The 19,728-nt window shown below is 43.1% G+C and overlaps 1 protein-coding gene across 1 annotated transcript in view; it reads left to right on the top strand.

Moving 5' to 3' along the window:
• Positions 1-238: 238 nt before the first annotated feature.
• The window catches only part of mmp17a (matrix metallopeptidase 17a), a 101,380-nt gene continuing 81,890 nt past the window's right edge, over positions 239-19,728 (top strand). Inside the window, exon 1 of the mRNA XM_021602292.2 lies at positions 239-854. Coding sequence (XP_021457967.1) covers positions 618-854 — 237 coding nt within the window. The 5' untranslated portion in view covers positions 239-617. The remainder of the gene's footprint in view (positions 855-19,728) is intronic.

The following is a 19,728-nucleotide window of genomic DNA, read 5'->3' as shown; positions in this document are numbered from 1 at the left end:
AACATTGTTTTCATTCGAAGAAATCTATTCAGAGATGCCAGACATCTCCAAACTGTGCATGTCTGTCTGATGCACACTGGTGCACCTGTAACTCTGAAACCGAGGCCACAAAATTAAAAGGGCGACATAGACTCAATACTATGCCCATTCTATGTGGACTGAATTAGGCGCCTTTATTCTCTCCTCCCATCCCTGGCTAAATTCCTCTCCACTCTCTCACCGTGCGTCAGTCTCAGTTTCCAATGCTCCGCGCAGGGAGCGCAAGCCTACCTCCGTTTGCCGGTATTGCAGTGTTGCAGCGGGGATATTAATTGAACGGATTCATTTTCTTTGCCCCGTGGGTATCTTGCACATTCTGAGATAAATAGCCTACATACTCCTATGCCTGGAAATATAAGTTATATGTCTTTGTAAATAATTGTCGGCGTAATGTGGTCCACTGAGGAACAGCAATAGCCTATGACTGAAATGTTTTTTCAGGACGCGGATCTTGGTGGAAACTAACTGCAAAATTCCTCAATGTTTTTATTGGCATCTTCGGCTCTGTGTGATATGTGTTTCATGTGTTTACGCGCAACAGTGAGGTAGACTTCTCTTCCATTCCGTTTTGGAAACGGATGCGAGGGATCCGGACCTGGGTGATTTATTTGGTGGTGCGGGGGCAGGGACCCGTGTCTGAGCGCTGCATGAGCAGCGAGTGGCAGGGCATGATGTGTCAATTTTTTCGTAAATGGAAGTCCGTGCGGCGCGTTTGGATTATTTCCCCAGAGATGCTCCTGCTGCCTATGTTTTGGTTTTTATCTCAGGCTCGAGCGGCACCCTCTCTGACGGCTGAGCAGATGGACATGGGGGTGGTAAGAGCCTATAGTCTTTCGACACTTTTACAATGAATCTTTGAACCTAGGCAACTGCAGTGGACACACATTTTTATGGGTTAAATACGTAGCCTACGCAGTTTCTGGAATAATATAGCTGAACTTTTATCCACATAGGCCTACATGTAGGGCTGTTGAAATAAACTACCTCATAGTTCATCATCAGCATATCAACATGATGCCATCTTTGGTGTGTAATTGTAAACTAACTCCTGCGCATTCAGTGAACATTGAGAAATCAAATAGGTTGCTTTATAGTCCATGGCATGGCAGTGATGGGGAAACGTCGCATTTAGTTGTAACCTAGTTATTGGCTTCAATCATTTAGAAACAGAAGTAGGGAAGATAATGCATAATTGGGAGTGAGTAGACTATCGTGTGTCCTGTAGTTTCTCCGGTGCGTTTGCCTAATATATACTAAATAAATGTTCTGTGAAACCAGTCTCACTTTGGGTACATATTTTAATGGTAGGCTTATGATAATTATTTGGGCATACTTCATGGGCTATTCTATGTGAGCGATTGCTCCCTTAATGTCTGTCAGTGGTCAATGTATAGGCTGGATGCCAAACTCGTTTGAGAGAAAATAGCTCTGCATGGTTCTCTATAGCACTGTACAGTTTGTAATAAATCTTAAAGTAAGGATAAATACAGGAATTACGTATAAATCCATCCCTGTATTTATCCGTGTCCACTTGCACAATGTGATGTATCCTACAATTCCTGTGTCATAATTATATGTAACCTGGTCTCAGAGCATTTTGTTTCATTCTGTATGTCATTTCGAGTATGATATGTACCTTTGTATGGGGTTTATTCCTTTGTGTATGTCCATCATCCATTCCGTATCATATGTGAAGAATAACAATTCATATGATATGGTACGAATTTGCAAAACATACAATATGTTCCTATTTGCAAAACATATGATATGTTACGAATTCCCATTTGTTGTGGCTAACGTTAGCTAGGTGGCTAAAGCTAAAGTTTGCTAGCTGGCTAAAGTTAGCTAGGTTAGGGGTTAGGGTTAAGGTTAGGCATCAGGATAAAGGGAAAGGGTTAGCTAAAAGGGTTAAGCTTTTCCCAAACTCGTTCCTTGGGACCCCAAGGGGTGCATGTTTTGGTTTTTGCCCTAACGCTACACAGCTGATTCAAATTATCAAAGCTTGATGATTAGTTGATTATTTTAATCAGCTGTATAGTGCTAGGGCAAAAACCAAATCGTGCACCAAGTTTGGGAAACCCTGGGTTAGGGGAAGGGTTAGCTAAAATGCTAAGTAGTTGCAAAGTCGCTAATAAGTAGTAAGTTGTTGAAAAGTTGCTAAAATGCTAAAGGTGTCCTTGATGATATTCAAACATGCAACCTTTGGGTTGCTAGACGTTCGCATTATACGCCCACACATCTGTCTTATGTAACTATACCAAGCGTAGCATATCATACTAATTTGAGTGTCCCGGATGTAGTTTTATATGTTACGTCTAGTCTATGAGACCCTGCTGTGTGGACACATTTATGCACATGCCACATAACCTTGTATGAATGCTTTGAAGATTTAAAGACACAAATCAGAATCATGACTGTCACATCGCCTTAGGGTGGAGAGGTGAGAGAAGAATTTGCTACCAAAATGTTAGCAGATTTCAAACACAATATCGCCCAAGTGTGTAATCATGGAACCATAGGCTTTTGGGGCTCATGGAGAAGTGACCCCTGAAGACATGTCTTACTGTGTGAAATTGCATTTTAGTGAGTGGTTCAATATTTCTGCTCGCCAGAGGAGCCACGGGTGATGGTGAAACGATGGCGAGGATGCTCATGCCTCTCAGGTAGTTGACAAAAAATCACCACTAAAATAATCCGTTTATAGGTCATTTACACTAATAATCAAAGCATTGAATTAGTTGAGAGTTGAGAAATTCTCTAAATGGCCCTCATTCACCCATTAAAGAAGTTGCCCAAAGCTATTTGATTTAGACTGTATTATCAGAGTAAAATCTATATTTTATCATTCAGGCTTGTATTCAATAATCACTATCCAAGCTTTATAATGATTGCCCATTCTATGAGAGGATTAATATCATCCCCAAAATACTTTTGTACAGAATTACAGTAATTTGTCCTGCTTCTACCCTACCCTACCCTACCCTACCCTACCCCAAACACCTCTCTCTCTCTCTCAATTCAATTCAAGGGCTTTATTGGCATGGGAAACGTGTTAACATTGCCAAAGCAAGTGAAATAGATAATAGACAAAAGTGAAATAAACAATAAAAACGAACAGTAATCTCTTTCTCTCTCTCTCTCTGTCTCTGTCACTCTCTCTACCTCATGTAAACTCACAACACACAATATGTAGCTGTTCCTCCCTAGTTTTCAAAGTTAATTCTCTAACATGGAGACTGTAGGGGCAGAATATGATATTTTCTCAGGGATAGCCCATAAACAAGGGTCACACAAAGGTTTTTTCTTGCGCTGACCTCCACATGACCCTCTTGGAGCCCAGTGAGTGGTGTAGGTGCTGTAAGATCGCACATTTAGCAAAGCTGCTCCATGTCTCTGTGTAGCTGACACATTAAACACAGAGACAACTCTAATTGCTCAGGTGTTACTGTGTGGACCAGGGCCTGCTGGCACCATTGCTGGGATGTGTCAGTACAGAAGTTGACCAGCTCAGCGGGTAATAGGTTGGCAAATGACTGAACCTTATCAGCGTGGCACAGCAAGGAAGCAGAGGGTTTAGAGAGGGGATCAATCTGCACAACCAGTCCATCCACAACACATGCTTTACAGCAGAGATGTGATCAGGTGATTACGCAGACGATTTACCGTACAATACGTAGACGTTCCCACTACAGGAGGATGTTGGTCAATACCCTGACAGACAGTTTGAAAGACTTCTGACCCCTGGAATGCCACCCCATCTCGCCTCCTTCTGCGGCCGGCTGGGTTTAAAGTAAGGTTTGCATGGGGCAGGTGGGTGTGTTGCTCACTGAGAGGCCATTTCCCCTGCTCAGCAGAACCATGTCTGAGACTACAATGCACCAGGGGCTTGGGGTGAGCCCCCCTTCAGACAGCCCCCCTTCAGACAGCTCACCAGAGACACACTGTCTCGATGTCGGGATTATTGTAATTGTACATCACATGCACAGTCCAATATGCAATTTCACAACATACTTCAAATGGACACATAAAAGGTCTAATCAGCACTATATGCTTTCTGCCCATCATATAATTTTTCCAATATGGTTTTCAGTCTGCTGGTACTGAGAGCCCTAGCTCCCCAGGGGACAACTCTCACAGCTCTCAGACTTCTCTTTAGATGTCATATAGTCCAGTTGAGGAAGCACTGCATTTCTAATCAGCCAGCAAATCACTATTGTATAGGACATGTATTCACAATGAATTGCAGTAGAGAGAAAACAACCTCTTTTGCAAAACTGGAGTTGTTATCACACCCTAAATTTAGTCGCAGCTCTTATGCGAAACAGTGTGAAATGGTTCTGGCTGAAATGAGTGAAATGTGTGAAGATATGAAGTGATACTGTTTGACTCTTTCATCCTGTTTGGAGATAGGCAGGATGGTAATGACCATACCTCACCAGCTTGTCTCTGTCCTAAAGTGGAGAATCTCATTTTGCTGAAATTTCTTTAATATGACAGCACCATCTGGTCCCATCTTCAATGGAGTGGAGAGGATAGGAGGATACCACTCCCAGAAATATCTCACACAGCCCCGCCAGGCACACCATCACAGCCACCCTCATTAGGACACTCCCCCCTTGAGCACCACACAGTCCAGCCGTGTCACTTTCTCTCAGCTCACTCTGTCCCACCTATAGTGCTTCTCCTCTGGAACTCTATAGATAGGATGCATTCCTTCACCAACACCTGGCTGTTCCAATTAACCAGAGATGCGTCGTCAAGAGAGGGATGGAAAATAGGGATTGATTGACGGGTTAAGGAATATGGGTAGGAGTTAGTGTGGCTCTGAAAGGAGCAATCAAACAGAGGCACAACAAAGTGCACACCAAACAAAAAAAGCTGTCTCACCACTTAGACAAGGGGCCCACATGAAATCAAAATTGTCTCTGCATCTGGGAAGGAACCGTCTCTCTGGACTAATGCTTTGGGGAGAGATTTGCACCTGTGGAGAGGAGAGAGAAGTTTTTATTTAATTGTCCTCGTCAGCTGTAGTCGTGACCAACATCAAATCAAATCAAACTTTATTTGCCACAAGCGCCGAATACAACAAGTGTAGACTTTACCGTGAAATGCTTACTTACAAGCCCTTAACCAACAGTGCAGTTCAAGGAGAAGAAAGTATTTACCAAGTAGACTAAAATAAAAAAGTAATAATAAAAAGAAACAAAATAACAATAACGAGGCTATATACAGGGCCTACTGGTACCAAGTCAGTGTGCAGGGGTACAGGCTAGTTGATGTAATCTGTACATGTAGGTGAGGGTGAAGTGACTATGCATAGGTAACAAACAAACAGCGAGGAGCAGCAGTGTACAACTTTTGATGTAAATTGTCCAGAGGCGATTTTTATCAATTGTTCAGCTGTCTAATGGCTTGGGGGTAGAAGCTGTTGAGGAGCCTTTTGGTCTTAGACTTGGTTCTCCGGTACCGCTTGCCGTGCTGTATCAGAGAAAACAGTCATTAACTTGGGTGACTGGAGTCTCTGACAATTTTATGGGCTTTCCTCTGACACCGCCTATTATATAGGTCCTGGATGGCAGGAAGCTTGGCCCCAGTGATGTACTGGGCCGTTTGCACTACCCTCTGTAGCGCTTAGCGCAACTGCCAAGCAGTTGTCATACCAGGTGGTGATGCAACCGGTCAGGATGCTCTCGATGGTGCAGCTGTAGAACCTTTTGAGGATCTGGGTGCCCATGCCAAATCTTTTCAGGCTCCTGAGGGGGAAACATTTTTGTCGTGCCCTCTTGGTATGTTTGGACCATGATAGTTCGTTGGTGATGTGGACACCAAGGAACTTGAAACTCTCAACCCACTCTGCTACAGCCCCATTGATGTTAATGGGGGCATGTTTGGGCCAACTTTTCCTGTAGTCCACGTACAGCACCTTTGTCTTGCTCCAATTGAGGGATAGGTTGTTGTCCTGGCACTACACTGCCAGTTCTCTGACTGTATACACAACATGTAATTGATGGGATTGGAACCAAGTGTGATGGAAGACAAGACAAAACCAATGGAAAATGAAAAATGGATCAGCGATGGCTAGAAGGTCTGTGACATCGAACACCGCCCGAACAAGGAGAGGGAACTACTTCGGCGGATGTCGTGACATTAACACTATTAACGTTTCCCTTTACTGTGGGAATTGTGATCGAATCAACGCAAAATTAGCCACTTTTAATGCAACATACCAAAACAAAACAAACAATGCAAGAGATTTTGTTGTATGCAGAACGCATCAGAGTAGGATTCTGTTGCATTGACACACAGTTGTCCGTGTCAATGCAATAGAATACTACTCCGATGCGTTCAGCCCATACTCTACAGACCGGTGCGGCATAACCAATCAGAGCTGCAGTAGGCCTACAGTATTTGGAAATAGACCATTGCCCAGTGGTGGAAATAGAACCCAATTGTCAAACTTGAGTAAAAGTAAAGATACCTTAATAGAAAATGACTCAAGCAAAATTGAAAAGTAAGTAATTGGTTTTAAATATACCTAAGTATCAAAAGTAAAAGTTTGAATAATAAAAAATTCCTTATATTAAGAAGACCAGATGGCACAATTTTCTTGTTTTTTAAATTACGGACAGCCAGGGGCACACTCCAACAATCAGACATAATTTACAAACAAAGCATTTGTGTTTAGTGAGTCTGCCAGATCAGGGGCAGTGGGGATGACACCCTGGTCAGGGAAAATGTATGGAGTAAACATTATTTTCTTTAGGAATGTAGTGAAGTAAAAGTACAAGTTTATAAATAGTAAAGTAAAGTACAGACACCCCCAAAAAATACTTAAGTAGTACTTTAAAGTATTTTTACTTAAGTACTTTACACTACTGCCATTGTCACATATACATCTGTGCCATTCACAGTGCCATCTGGGCAAGAGAGGTCGTGAGTAGATGCACTTGTTTTGAGATAAAAGCGAGAGCTGCATGTAGCCATGTGTGCACATTTTATTCATATCCTTTACTAGTTAGTGAGTTATTAGCCCAGTTATAAATAATTTGTAGTCAGCAATGGTGGAGTGATTGCTTCCTACAAGAGCACAAACATGTATGTTTGTAGACATCTTTGAAAAGTGAGTCGGGTAAAGAGCTTTTTTTCATCTTAAAGGGGCAGTGTTGTGTTTTGAATCAGTCTTGAATAAGCTAAGTAGCAATAGGCAGAGGGTTGCATAATTTGTCTGATTCTCTGTAATAAGGGTATGGGAATAATAATGCATTTTATTTTGTAAAGTGGTTTCTTGCATCAAACAACACAACATTTTCAGTCACCTTCTTGTCTGAATGACAAGTGGATAAACAGGTTAATGTTAAGCCCTGCGTGTTTTTTCAGAAGTCTCATGGAATGTAGGCCTACATTGAACACCACACATTGGATGCTACTGTAGGCTGAATGATAGAACAGCTATTTCCATGTTGAAATGTTATGGGATGCATTTTCTCCATCGTTTTTTGATGGTAGGCCCCTCTGGTAGGCCTACATTATGATCAAATAGCCACAGTAGCCTACTTGGCCACTGTTAAAACTGTAACTTAAGCACGTACAGCCTCCGTGTTCACAGTAAACTCATGCCGGAAGTTGCAAAGGAATTTTCACAAGTTTGCGCTCAGCAAACCTGAAATTTGCTGTGTCGATCAGAATTTGAGGGAACTTTGGTCTTGACTAAAGTGTGTTGAGTTATGTGACTAGGTCAAACTTGTGTGGCATTCTAATAATAATAGTCTGGTCTGCCTTTTCTTTCTCACAATCCTCTGGTTCCAATGCAGTCCACTTTTAGCACCTCTGTCCTACTTTCAGGAGGCACTGTGGATGCCTGTGACCTCACATCCATTGCACGGTAACGTGGGGGCTCAGATTTGGGGCATGGAGATAATTTCAGGAACAATGTCTAGGGGGAGGAGGCCACAGTGCAAGAGAGAATATTACGGTACGGAGAAAGAGGGAGAGAAAGAGAGAGAGGCACTCAGATGTGTGATATAGTACAGCCATACCCACTCAGAAAGAAAGTGAGATCTAAGACAGCCCTCCAATCCCTCCATATCCAACCTGTCATCCCTTCCTTGTTCAAGTGTATTACGGTGCCGACTGTAGGTTCTTGAGGATATTGTCAGATTTGCTGAAGGGTTTAGGACAGCATCAAAGGTCCTATCCGTGAGGTTTTACAGATCCTGACACCTCATTGGCAGGAATCCCAGCTCTGCCTTCTGGGATTCCTGCTTGGCGGCTGTGCTGACCTCATCCTGACCCTGTCAATCAACATGAAGACAGACATATCCAGACCCTTGGTAGATCAAACACTCATACTTTGCAGTATAAGATAACAAAATCAAGAAGTTTGTTCTTGTGAAGCGACCACACGCCGAACAGCCACATAAGCAAACATACATTTACACCCACCAAATTGGATTACCTCATAATATTCCGAGCAACATTGACTATGATCAGAGAAACAATACTTCACTGGCCAGAAAGCTGTCCTTTCAATCTCTAGATTTATTGCAAGCCATTGTAATCTTGAATGCATCAAAAAAAGAGATGTTCAAGGAAATTCCAAATTCCAGAAAGGATGGCAGACAGTAGTAATGGATCACATTGTGTGGGTGATGGAACGGGATTTACTTTTCTCTGCAACAGAGCTGCAATCAATCTCTGTTTTCTCCATTCGCTCACAAGGATTTTTAAAACTGAGGTTTACGAACAAAGCTGCTCCACTCCAAGGCAACCATATTGAAAACCCAAAATCACCTCCATATGCTCCCCTGTCTTATGTTATCCAAAGGGGTCCCCCCTCTCCCTGTCCCATCTCAGATCAAAGGAATAGTCACCATCACCATCCAAAGGACCACGGAACTCTTGTAATTACTGTGGTTTCTGGTGTTGCGCTGGCTTGCCTGTCGCAGCTCAAAATAACCCAGAGGCCAGCCAGCCATTCTGGCAATGCACAACCTTAAAGCACTATCAAGGAAATGCCAAAGCAACAACAGAGGTCCTCTTAGATTGCTTGCAGAAATTAGCAGAATAAAGAAACTGTGTGTATTTGGAGTATATGCACATGTCCGGGTGTGTATATGTGTGGTATGCATGCATAATACGTTCATGTGAAGTCAAAACAGTCAGTAAAGCAGTCACTTCCCACTCTGAGGAAGCAGGCCAAATGAATGTAAAAGCCAACCAGTTGTGGATGTGGTTGACAGCCCCCTTTGGCTTTTAATACGTTTGTTCATTTTCCATGTTGTTCTGAGCCACGCAGCAGGTTATCCTGCCGTTTGGCTCTCATTAGCATTTGTCAGTTATTAACAAGATGAAGGAGAGGAGATAAAAAATGGAAGGGAAAAAGCTTCTTCAGATGCAAGGAACGTCAGAGAAATCATTTTGGTGAGTTTGATGTGCACGTCTGCCGTGTAATGTTCTCATGACGAGACCCCATTCCTCTGCTGGTCCTTACGGAAGAAGGAAGGAAGGACCAGGCTGGGTTAGCTAGCAGCTTGTTTTCAGAGGTCTTCTAGTGCTAATGGAATTATGTTTCATTTACAAACGCGAGAGGCTGATGGGATCAGGGAATGGAATTGTATTGAGTTATTAGGTGAGAGTAATCAGTCTGTGATGAAAATCATCTTAACCATACATACAGTATTGGAGAGTAATTGTTACATTCAAGGTTGCATCTATAGGTCCTCATTAGTGCAACAATTAGTTATTGACAGGATTTTCTCTCAGCAGAGCCCGTGGGAGACAAAGAGAGGTGAGAGTATTCTCTGTATGAATGTCTTAATGAAAATGTAATGAATTAAAGCGCTGTGTAAAAGAAGTTCAGAAGAAAATAAGTTACTCCTTGATTGACACGGCTTCTCTAGATTTCTCACAGCCCATTCAAAGTGCAAAACCACCACGTCACAAACCTGTATCAGTCTATGAGAAATGTTCTAGGTGGAGAAGGCAGGCAGGATCCCTGTGTGGACTGGGTTGGCTCAGTAGGGAGCCAACTAAAGGTAATGCCCCTCGCTGTGTCCTTGATATGGACTCCTCACCTCACTGGCTTCAGTCAAAATGGATTTTCAATAAATGGATTACTGCCTCTGAGTAAGACAACAACACTGTAAGTCACACTGGAAAATGTCATCTGCTCAGAGAATAGTGTATATCAGCAGGGATAGAAATGGGCTTATGCTTTAACCTCATCGCTGCTTGTGGCTTTTAGGTATTCCTGTACTCGCGTACATTTCACTGGCTTTGTAGAAAAGTCCACAGATCTGCTAAAGAGCTCTTCCCTTCAGATGGAATGGGATGGTTAGTTCCCAAAAGCCAGAGCCGAAGCTGAAGATGAGCTTATTCACAGCGACAGAAGCGGCATGATTTTTGTTTCCTGATTGGTTCATTCCCTGATCTTTATAACAGTGTTGCAGTCGATTATAGCCCTATACAGGGGGTCGGTATAAAATGTTTGATGTAGACACTATGTTATGTTGTGATACAAGAGGTGCTCAATATCTTACTCTCATTCTCTCTTTGCCATCTCGTTCTTCTCCCACTCTTTCTCAACTCCCTATGACTTTCATTTAAATAACCTGCACCTCCCTTTTTCTTCTTCTGTCTCTCCCATTCTCCCCACCCTCTTTCTCTCAATCCCCTCTATGGCTTTGGCACAGAAACTCATCCCTGGGAAGATGCATAGTGATGCAACTGGAAGCCGGTTGGCATTTAATAACCCAACAAGTCAATATGACCTCTATGGTTGGCCGCTCATTAAGTAATGTGCCGCGTCATCAGTTCCATCATTTTTTTTGCGCCAGTATTAATTTGATTTCAGCCTGGCGCTGATCTCAGGGGCCGTTATTGGTACATCGACCAGGAGTAATGGGCCGAGCCCAGCTAGAATGAAGCTGGTGCACTTTATAGCAGGGTCACAGTAGGGTGTCTTCTATGTTTATGTACAGCCGTGTTTCCCAAACTTTGTATAGTCCCGTACCCCTTCAAGCATTCAATCTCCAGGTGCATACCCCCTCTAGCACCAGGGGCAGCGCACTCTCTAATGTTTGTTTTTTTGCCACACGCACACTATACAATACATTTATTAAACATAAGAATGAGTGTGTTTTTGTCACAACCTGGCTCGTGGGAAGTGACAAAGAGGTCTTATAGGACCAGGGCACAAATAATAATATAATAATAATCAATCATTTTGCTCTTTATTTTGCCATCTTACATATTAAACCTTATTTGTTCATAAAAAAAATGGAATAACTCACCACAGGTTAATGAGAAGGGTGTGCTTGAAAGGATGCACATAACCCATAATGGGTTGTATTGGAGAGTCTCAGTCTTAAATAATTTCCCACACACAGTCTGTGCCTGTATTTAGTTTTCATGCTAGTGAGGGACGAGAATCCACTCTCGCATTAGGTACGGGGTTGCAAAGGGCATCAGTGTCTAAACAGTGCGATTTGCCAAGGCAAGAAACTGTGAGCGCAGCCCTATCCAGAAATCTGGCAGTGGCTTCTGATTAAATTACATTTTCACAGAACCGCTTGTTGCAATTTCAATGAGGTTCTCTTGTTCAGATATCGGTAAGTGGACTGGAGGCAGGGCATGAAAGGGATAACGAATCCAGTTGTTTGTGTCGTCCATTTCGGGAAAGTACCTGCGTAATTGCGCACCCAACTCACTCAGGTGCTTTGCTATATCACATTTGACATTGTCCGTAAGCTTGAGTTCATTTGCACACAAGAAATCATACAATGATGGAAATACCTGTGTGTTGTCCTTGTTAATGCAGACAGAGAAGAACTCCAACTTCTGATTCATAGCCTCAATTATGTCCCACACATTGAATATAGTTGGGAAGAGTCCCTGTAATCCTAATTTCAGATCATTCATGAAAGACAAAACATCACCCAGTTAGGCCAGTCGTGTGAGAAACTCATCATCATGCAAGCGGTCAGAAAATTGACAATTATGGTCAGTAAAGAAAACTTTAAGCTCGTCTCTCAATTCAAAAAAACGTGTCAATACTTTGTAAAAGCGTTATGGTCGCTGCCCATATTGCAGAAAATACACGAGAGTTCAGGGGCCTTGCTTTAACAAAGTTAACCATTTTCACTGTAGTGTGAATCACATTTTTATTTGGCGTACCCCAGTTTGGGGATAGCCCATGTGCAGTATAGGAACGGAAATATGAGCAGCACAATAATGCCCTTAAAGTGACCAAGAGTCCTTCCTTACACAAAAACACCTTAAGAGCATGTTTTTATTTATTTATTTTGCGATTCAAGTCAGTTCAGAACAAATTTTTATTTTTAATGATGAACTAGGAACAGTGGGTTAACTGCCTTGTCAGATTTTTACCTTGTCAGCTCGGAGTTTCGATCTTGCAACCTTTCGGTTACGAGTCCAGCACTCTAACCACTAGGCTACCTGCTGCCCCAAAGAGATCCTATGTAGCCCAAAGAGATCCTATTAAATGACTATTATGTAATTCCAGGATGTAACCTATGTTCAGTATTTTGTTCCTGTATTCATGCATGCACTGTTCCATTTGGTAAACAAGTAAAACCTTGCCATGTTCAGCTCTGCAATATCCAATTTTCCTATCTATTACTGAACAAAAATATAAACGCAACATGTAAAATTTTGGTCCCATGTTTCATGAACTGAAATAAAAGATCCCAGAATTTGTTATCCATCCAGCTGACAGGTGTGTCATATCAAGAAGCGCATGTGCACCTTGTGCTGCGGACAATAAAGGCCACTCTAAATGGTGCAGTTTTGTCACACAACACAATGCCATAGATGTGTTACGTTTTGAGGGAGCATGCAATTGGCATGCTGACTGTAGGAATGTCCACCAGAGCTGTTGCCAGATAATTGAATGTTAATTTCTCTACCATATGCCACCTCCAACGTCATTTTATATCATTTGGTAGTACTTCCAACCGGCCTCACAACCACAGATCACTTGTAACCATGCCAGCTCCGGACCTCCACATCCGGCTTCTTGACCTGTGGGATCATCTGAGACCAGCCACCCGGACAGCTGATGAAACTGAGGAGTATTTCTGTCTGTAATAAAGCCCTTTCATGGGGGAAAACTGATTCTGATTGGCTGGGCCTGGCTCCCAAGTGGATGGGGCTATGACCTCCCAAGCCCACCCATGGCTGCGCTCCTGCTCAGTCATGTAAAATCCTTTCATTAAGTCTTAAGGAATTTACTTCAATTGACTTATTTCCTTATATGAACGGTAACTCAGTAAAATCATTGAAATTGTTACATGTTGTGTTTTTGTTCAGTATAATTACCTCTGCATCTAAAAAGAAGAGTTCGGAGAAAGAGAGAGAGGTTCTGTTCTTCCGTGTCTTTTGTGGCATGACTGTTCATTTTCCTTCCCCAGTCCAAGAATATGGGGACCCAGCTGAATCCTCTACTTTTGTGTGCTCTCTCTCATTGTTCAGTAGAATCTTATGATGGACTAAGTCAGGATTTTCAGCGCAAGGTGAAGATAATAGAGAACAGGCTTACTGTGCCCTGCGTTGTGTTATTCTCAATTTCTCCAGATCAATTGTCTCCTCCATCTGCCTGTGGTTTGCATCCCGCAGCCCTAACCACCTTTTCCACTTTACCAATACACTGCTTTAATGAAATGGTTCTGTTTCACCATGTGCCAATATGTCAGACTATAAATACATTTGACCGGGAGACAGTCCCACAAAAAAATCCTCCGGATTCACACGAAAATAAACACTCAAGATTTTCCCTGTTTTTGTGGAACGATCTGAAGTCGATGAATATGGTTTGCGATAACTTATGGAAGTGTGTAAACAGGCCGTGTGAAGTGTTAAATTATATATTTATAATTTAACACATAAGCAGGCATTCTATTAATTTGCTAGTCGCATTTGTCATAGAGCCCCGTAGCCCACTGCTTGCTGCTGCCAGACTGCCATTCATGAATGTTACATTCATGTTTCTGTCCTCTTAGATCTCCCTGCTCTGCCTAGGGGTAAGTGTCTGGGGCTGGGGTTTGACAGCAGGCCCTGCAATAAGGCGAGCCCCATGGTCCCAGTGTGGCGTCACAGACTCATATACATGAAGACGGGATTTAGGGAGAGAGGAGACTGAATAGCTAATTAACAGTCATTAGTCTCATTAGTGAGATGGCTACTGTGATCAGTGGGTGCTGCTGTGTGGGGTGGTATCACTACCCACCCTTCCTACCATGCCAGCTAAGCTCTATATGGGCACTCCTCCTCACCATCCAGCATGGCAAATGAGATCTAATTTAGCATGAGACAAGCAAGAGGAACTCACAGACCACTGCATACATTGGATCACTGACACACACGCACGCACGCACACATACGCACACTTTCACACACGCACACATACCCACACTCACACATGCACACAGTGCTGTAATGCCACAGTATGTGGGTTATTTGAGTCCAGACCATTTTATTAATGGGAGTGTTGGTGGAGTTTGAACTTTGGCACAATTTCTAAGAACAATCCTGTCTAGGGGTGCCAGGTAGCAGCTAGTGTCCCCTCATTCTCCAACCAAAACACAATCTCCTGCCTCACCTTATTTCTTCAGAATTGGTTGTCCATTTTCAATTTAAGAGTTTTTTGCTTCAGCAGTACTTGTTTTAACTTTGTTCATTCAAAAGTCTTTGGTGAAGTCTTTGCCTCTGAAAATAGCCTTTTCTCCATCACTGGTTGACGGTGATTCACAGTGGGACATTGTTGTGCTGTTTCATGGCCATAGGTGTTGTGTTCTCTCCATTTCTCTCCATGAACAAGACACACAATATCTAGACTATGTAGACTGTCTTCGGCCCTGCCATTCTAGTGGCCCCTGGCATTCCACCCACTCTGAAAGCTGCTGGCACAGTCCCCGTACTCAGGTAACACAGGAAAACTTTATGTCACAGTAAGTCCTCGTCACCCAACACTGTGATGCACTTTTCACCACCCGGGGCAATTCTGAAATGTTGTTTTCATTGTGTTATTGTGATGTTCCACTTCCTACCTTTTCTGGGGAAACTGCTAGTGTGTCTAATGCAGTTTGTTGCAGCTAGGGGTTGTAACATCCTTGCGTGTGAAAATGGCAGTAGAAACTTTCACACTGTCTGCCTTGCAGGATGAAAAGTTTGTTTATCCTGTGGCATGATGGGGCTTGTAATATCCATTGTCAGGATTTTTTTTGTATGTGGTTTAAGTGTGTGTGGGTTCAAGGCCAGTTGGTGGTGTTACTCAATGTGTTGTCAAGGAGGCTCACAGCTTAAACTAGGAGGGCAAATCTGTCTCTATGCCACTAGTCTTTACCTTCCTGAGCATGAATTACATACAGACACATACATAAATACTCACACACATAGTTGTACATACACATACACACCAAAATATAAGCACAACATGTAAAGTGTTGGTACCATGTCTCATGAGCTGAAATAAAAGATTACACAAATGTTCAATATGCACCATAAGCTTATTTCTCTCAAATTTTGTGCACAAATTTGATTACATCCCTGTTAGTGAGCATTTCTCCTTTACCAAGATAACCCATCCACCTGACAGGTTTGACATATCAAGAAGCTGATGAAACAGCATGATTATTACACAGGTGCACCTTGTGCTGTGGAAAATAAAAGGCCACTCTAAAATGTGCAGTTTTGTCACACAACACAATGCCATAGATGTCTCAAGTTTTGAGGGAGCGTGCAACTGGCATGCTAATTTGCCAGATAATTGAATGTTCATTTCTCTACCATAAGCCCCCTCCAACGTCATTTTAGAGAATTTGGCAGTACGTTCAACCGGCCCCACAATCGCAGACCTTGTGTATTCACGCCAGCCCAGGACCTCCACATCCGGCTTCTTCACCTGCGGGATCGTCTGAGAACCAGCCACCCGGACAGCTGATGAAACTGAGGAGTTTTTCTATCTGTAATAAACCCCTTTTGTGGGGAAAAACGAATTCTGATTGGATGTGGGTGGGCCTATGCCCTCCCAGGCCCATCCATGGCTGTGCCCCTGCTCAGTAATGTGAAATCCATACATTAGGGCTTAAGGAATGTATTTCAATTGACTAATTTCCTTATATGAAATGTAACACAGTAAAATCATTGAAATTGTTGCATGTTGCGTTTATTTTTTTGTTCAGTAAATATACACATACTGACACTCAACCTCATTCATTTAAATAGTAACAATAACACTTAGACCTACACAAATAAATGCATATGCATACAGTCACACTAACGCAACCTGGCTAGTACACACAGTAATAACTCACAGACAAACACAAACCACTCACCTATTCAACCAGCCTGAGGATTTGCATTCTCCCCGGCACGCACACACAATTTCATAGTGTCCACACACACACACACACACACACTTAGGGATTCTCCATTACACTGGATGGCGTTTAACAGTTATGCAGGTGTTCCTTGGCAGGTCTGGTGGATGGCAGTCAGTCTATGTGTGTCACTGTGCATGTCTTTCTCTTCCCTCAGTGACATATGGAATAAATATCACAGTAGGGCACCAGGCCAGCTTTATTCAATCCTTTAGTGTGTGGCGTTTGGCACGGCACCATGTCAAATTGGTACCCAAAAGAGATCCAACATCAAATGGTTCTAGAGGTTTGGACCCACTTTGGCAGTTAAATAAAACTACTGTTTTAGAGGGTCTCCAAATTGGCTCCGACATCACAGTTTGTTTATTTTCTAACTTGAGCTGACTTACTTACCGTGCGTGTTCTCCCTGGCGGGGTTTAATTCAGAAGCACACATATAAACCGCTGACTAACTGAGAGCCTCTGATGTGGGATTTGGTCTTTATTTTCAGTGTAAATACTTGCCAAGGGGTGATGGGGCCAGAAATGGGTACTTCCTCCACCACAGTGAAAAGGTGCCAATGATGGGATGGATTATATCTGTTATCAGAAGCTGTATTTAGGTGCGCCTTCGCCTCCATCACTGTCACGTTACCACTGTGAATCAGTCTACAGCTAGGCCTCCTTCGAAAAAATAGCACGCCAGAGAAACAGCTGCCCTCCGGAACAGCCCCATCGCTCCCCCTTCACACACAGACACACACTTGACCGGTCCAATGCAGATCGCTCTCATCGAGCTGACAACAGTTACCATTAACCGGTCGAGGTAAGCCCCACACAGAGGGCCAGTGTGAAGGATCTGCCATATTGATCCCCCCCTTCTCTCTCTCTATCCGTCCCGGTAGGTTTGAATGAATCACCTGTCCTGTGTCTATGAGGGGTGACTTGCCTGTTCAATAGAGTCTGATACCCATTAGCCTCGTGTCACTGATGTACCTGCTGGGACCATGCTGACTGTCTCTTGATTTCCCTCGGTCTCTCTCTCCCTCTCTGTGTCCTTGTCTCTCCATTTCTCTTTTTCTATCTCATTTTCTGTCTCTCCCCCTCTATTTCCTCCCTCTCCCTTCCACCCCCTCTCTCTTTCCACCCAAACCCTCTCGCTCTCCTTCCTCCCTCTCGCCATCTCTGTCAGCAGCCAGTCCCTCATCATCAATTCAAATTAAATCAGATTATATTTGTCACATGTTACCTTACAATGAAATGTTTACTTATTTACAACAATGCAATTTAAGAGTTAAGAAAATATTTACTAAATAGACTAAAGTAAATAATCTAATAAAAAGTAACACAATAAAATGACATAACAATAACGAGGCTATACAGGGGATACCGGTACCGAGTCAAGGGGATACCGGTACCGAGTCAAAGGTTAGTCGAGGTCATTTGTAGGTAGGGGTAAAGTGACTTTGATTGGATAATAAACATTGAGTAGCAGCAGTGTAAAAACAAAGGGTGAGTGTCAATGTAAATAATCTGCTGAACAATTAATAAAATGGTCACCCAATCTTATAGCTTTCCAGCAGGTCAGTTCATCAAATTTCTGTCCTGCTTGAGCTGCCCCGGTCAACTGTAAGTGCTGTTATTGTGAAGTGGAAACGTCTATGAGCAACAATGGCTCAGCCTCGAAGTGGTAGGCCACACAAGCTCTCAGAATGGGGACCGCGGAATGCTGAAGAGCGTAGCACATCAAAATCGTCCAAACTGCGTCTGCAAGCAATGTCAGCACAATAACTTTTCGTTGGGAGCTTCATGAAATGAGTTTCCTTGTGGCTGAGTGGAAGCAAGAAGAGTGGAGGCTGTTATAGCAGCAAAGGGGGGTCCAACTCCATATTAATTCCAATGATTTTACAATCAGATGTTCGACGAGTAGGTGTCCACATACTTTTGGTAACTTAGTGTAATACTGTGCAGTACCCTGTCCTTTGTGCACTTCTACAGTAGTACTCTAATGAAGATGGCATGGATGAAGACACAAGCTACTGCAGCAGAAACATTGTATTGAAGTAGTGAGATATAGTGAAGCACTTGGGAGAAGCATTATACAGTGTTTTCTTTCCTTCTTGACTCCCTGTGTAGAGAAACCCCTAGTCATATGAAAGTAGTCATTTATCATCAGGTCTCTCTCTCTCTCATAGTGCGGTAGATGATATATAGTGAGGAAGCAGTGGGCTTTAATCCTCTCATTATCTACAAAGCCCATTGGAATGATTAAGTGTGTAAATATCCCCTGTACCTGTTTTTCCTCCATGTTAAAAGCTCATATAAAGAGGATGTCTCTGCTTCGTGTGCATATTATCGCTGCGTCCCAAATGGCACCCTATTGCCTATATAGTGCACTACTTTTAACTAGGCCCATCTCTGGTCAAAAGTAGTGCCCTAAATAGTGAATAGGGTGCCAATTGGGACGAAGCCTGTGTGTGTGCTGTGCATAAACATGCCGATGTAATGTAATGTAGGGCCTTCGTCTGGATGGGCACACTTAATGGACATGTTATCGCAATTTATTATGCATCCTCTTCTAACATCCACATTATACGCACCTCCGAAGATGCATAAATTGTGTTCTCCATTATGCACCATGCAGCAGCATACCTTTCAGTGGTGTTCTCCATTATGCGCCATGCAGCAGCATACCTTTCAGTGGTGTTCTCCATTATGCACCATGCAGCAGCATACCTTTCAGTGGTGTTCTCCATTATGCGGCATGCAGCAGCATACCTTTCAGTGGTGTTCTCCATTATGCGCCATGCAGCAGCATACCTTTCAGTGGTGTTCTCCATTATGCGCCATGCAGCAGCATACCTTTCAGTGGTGTTCTCCATTATGCACCATGCAGCAGCATACCTTTCGGTGGTGTTCTCCATTATGCGCCATGCAGCAGCATACCTTTCAGTGGTGTTCTCCATTATGTGCCATGCAGCAGCATACCTTTCAGTGGTGTTCTCCATTATGCACCATGCAGCAGCATACCTTTCAGTGGTGTTCTCCATTATGCGCCATGCAGCAGCATACCTTTCAGTGGTGTTCTCCATTATGCGCCATGCAGCAGCATACCTTTCAGTGGTGTTCTCCATTATGCGCCATGCAGCAGCATACCTTTCAGTGGTGTTCTCCATCATGTGCCATGCAGCAGCATACCTTTCAGTGGTGTTCTCCATTATGCGCCATGCAGCAGCATACCTTTCAGTGGTGTTCTCCATTATGCGCCATGCAGCAGCATACCTTTCAGTGGTGTTCTCCATTATGCGCCATG

Source organism: Oncorhynchus mykiss, chromosome 5 (assembly GCF_013265735.2).
Source record: "Oncorhynchus mykiss isolate Arlee chromosome 5, USDA_OmykA_1.1, whole genome shotgun sequence".
Lineage (NCBI taxonomy): Eukaryota > Metazoa > Chordata > Actinopteri > Salmoniformes > Salmonidae > Oncorhynchus > Oncorhynchus mykiss.
This window is presented reverse-complemented; position numbering and strand designations above follow the sequence as displayed.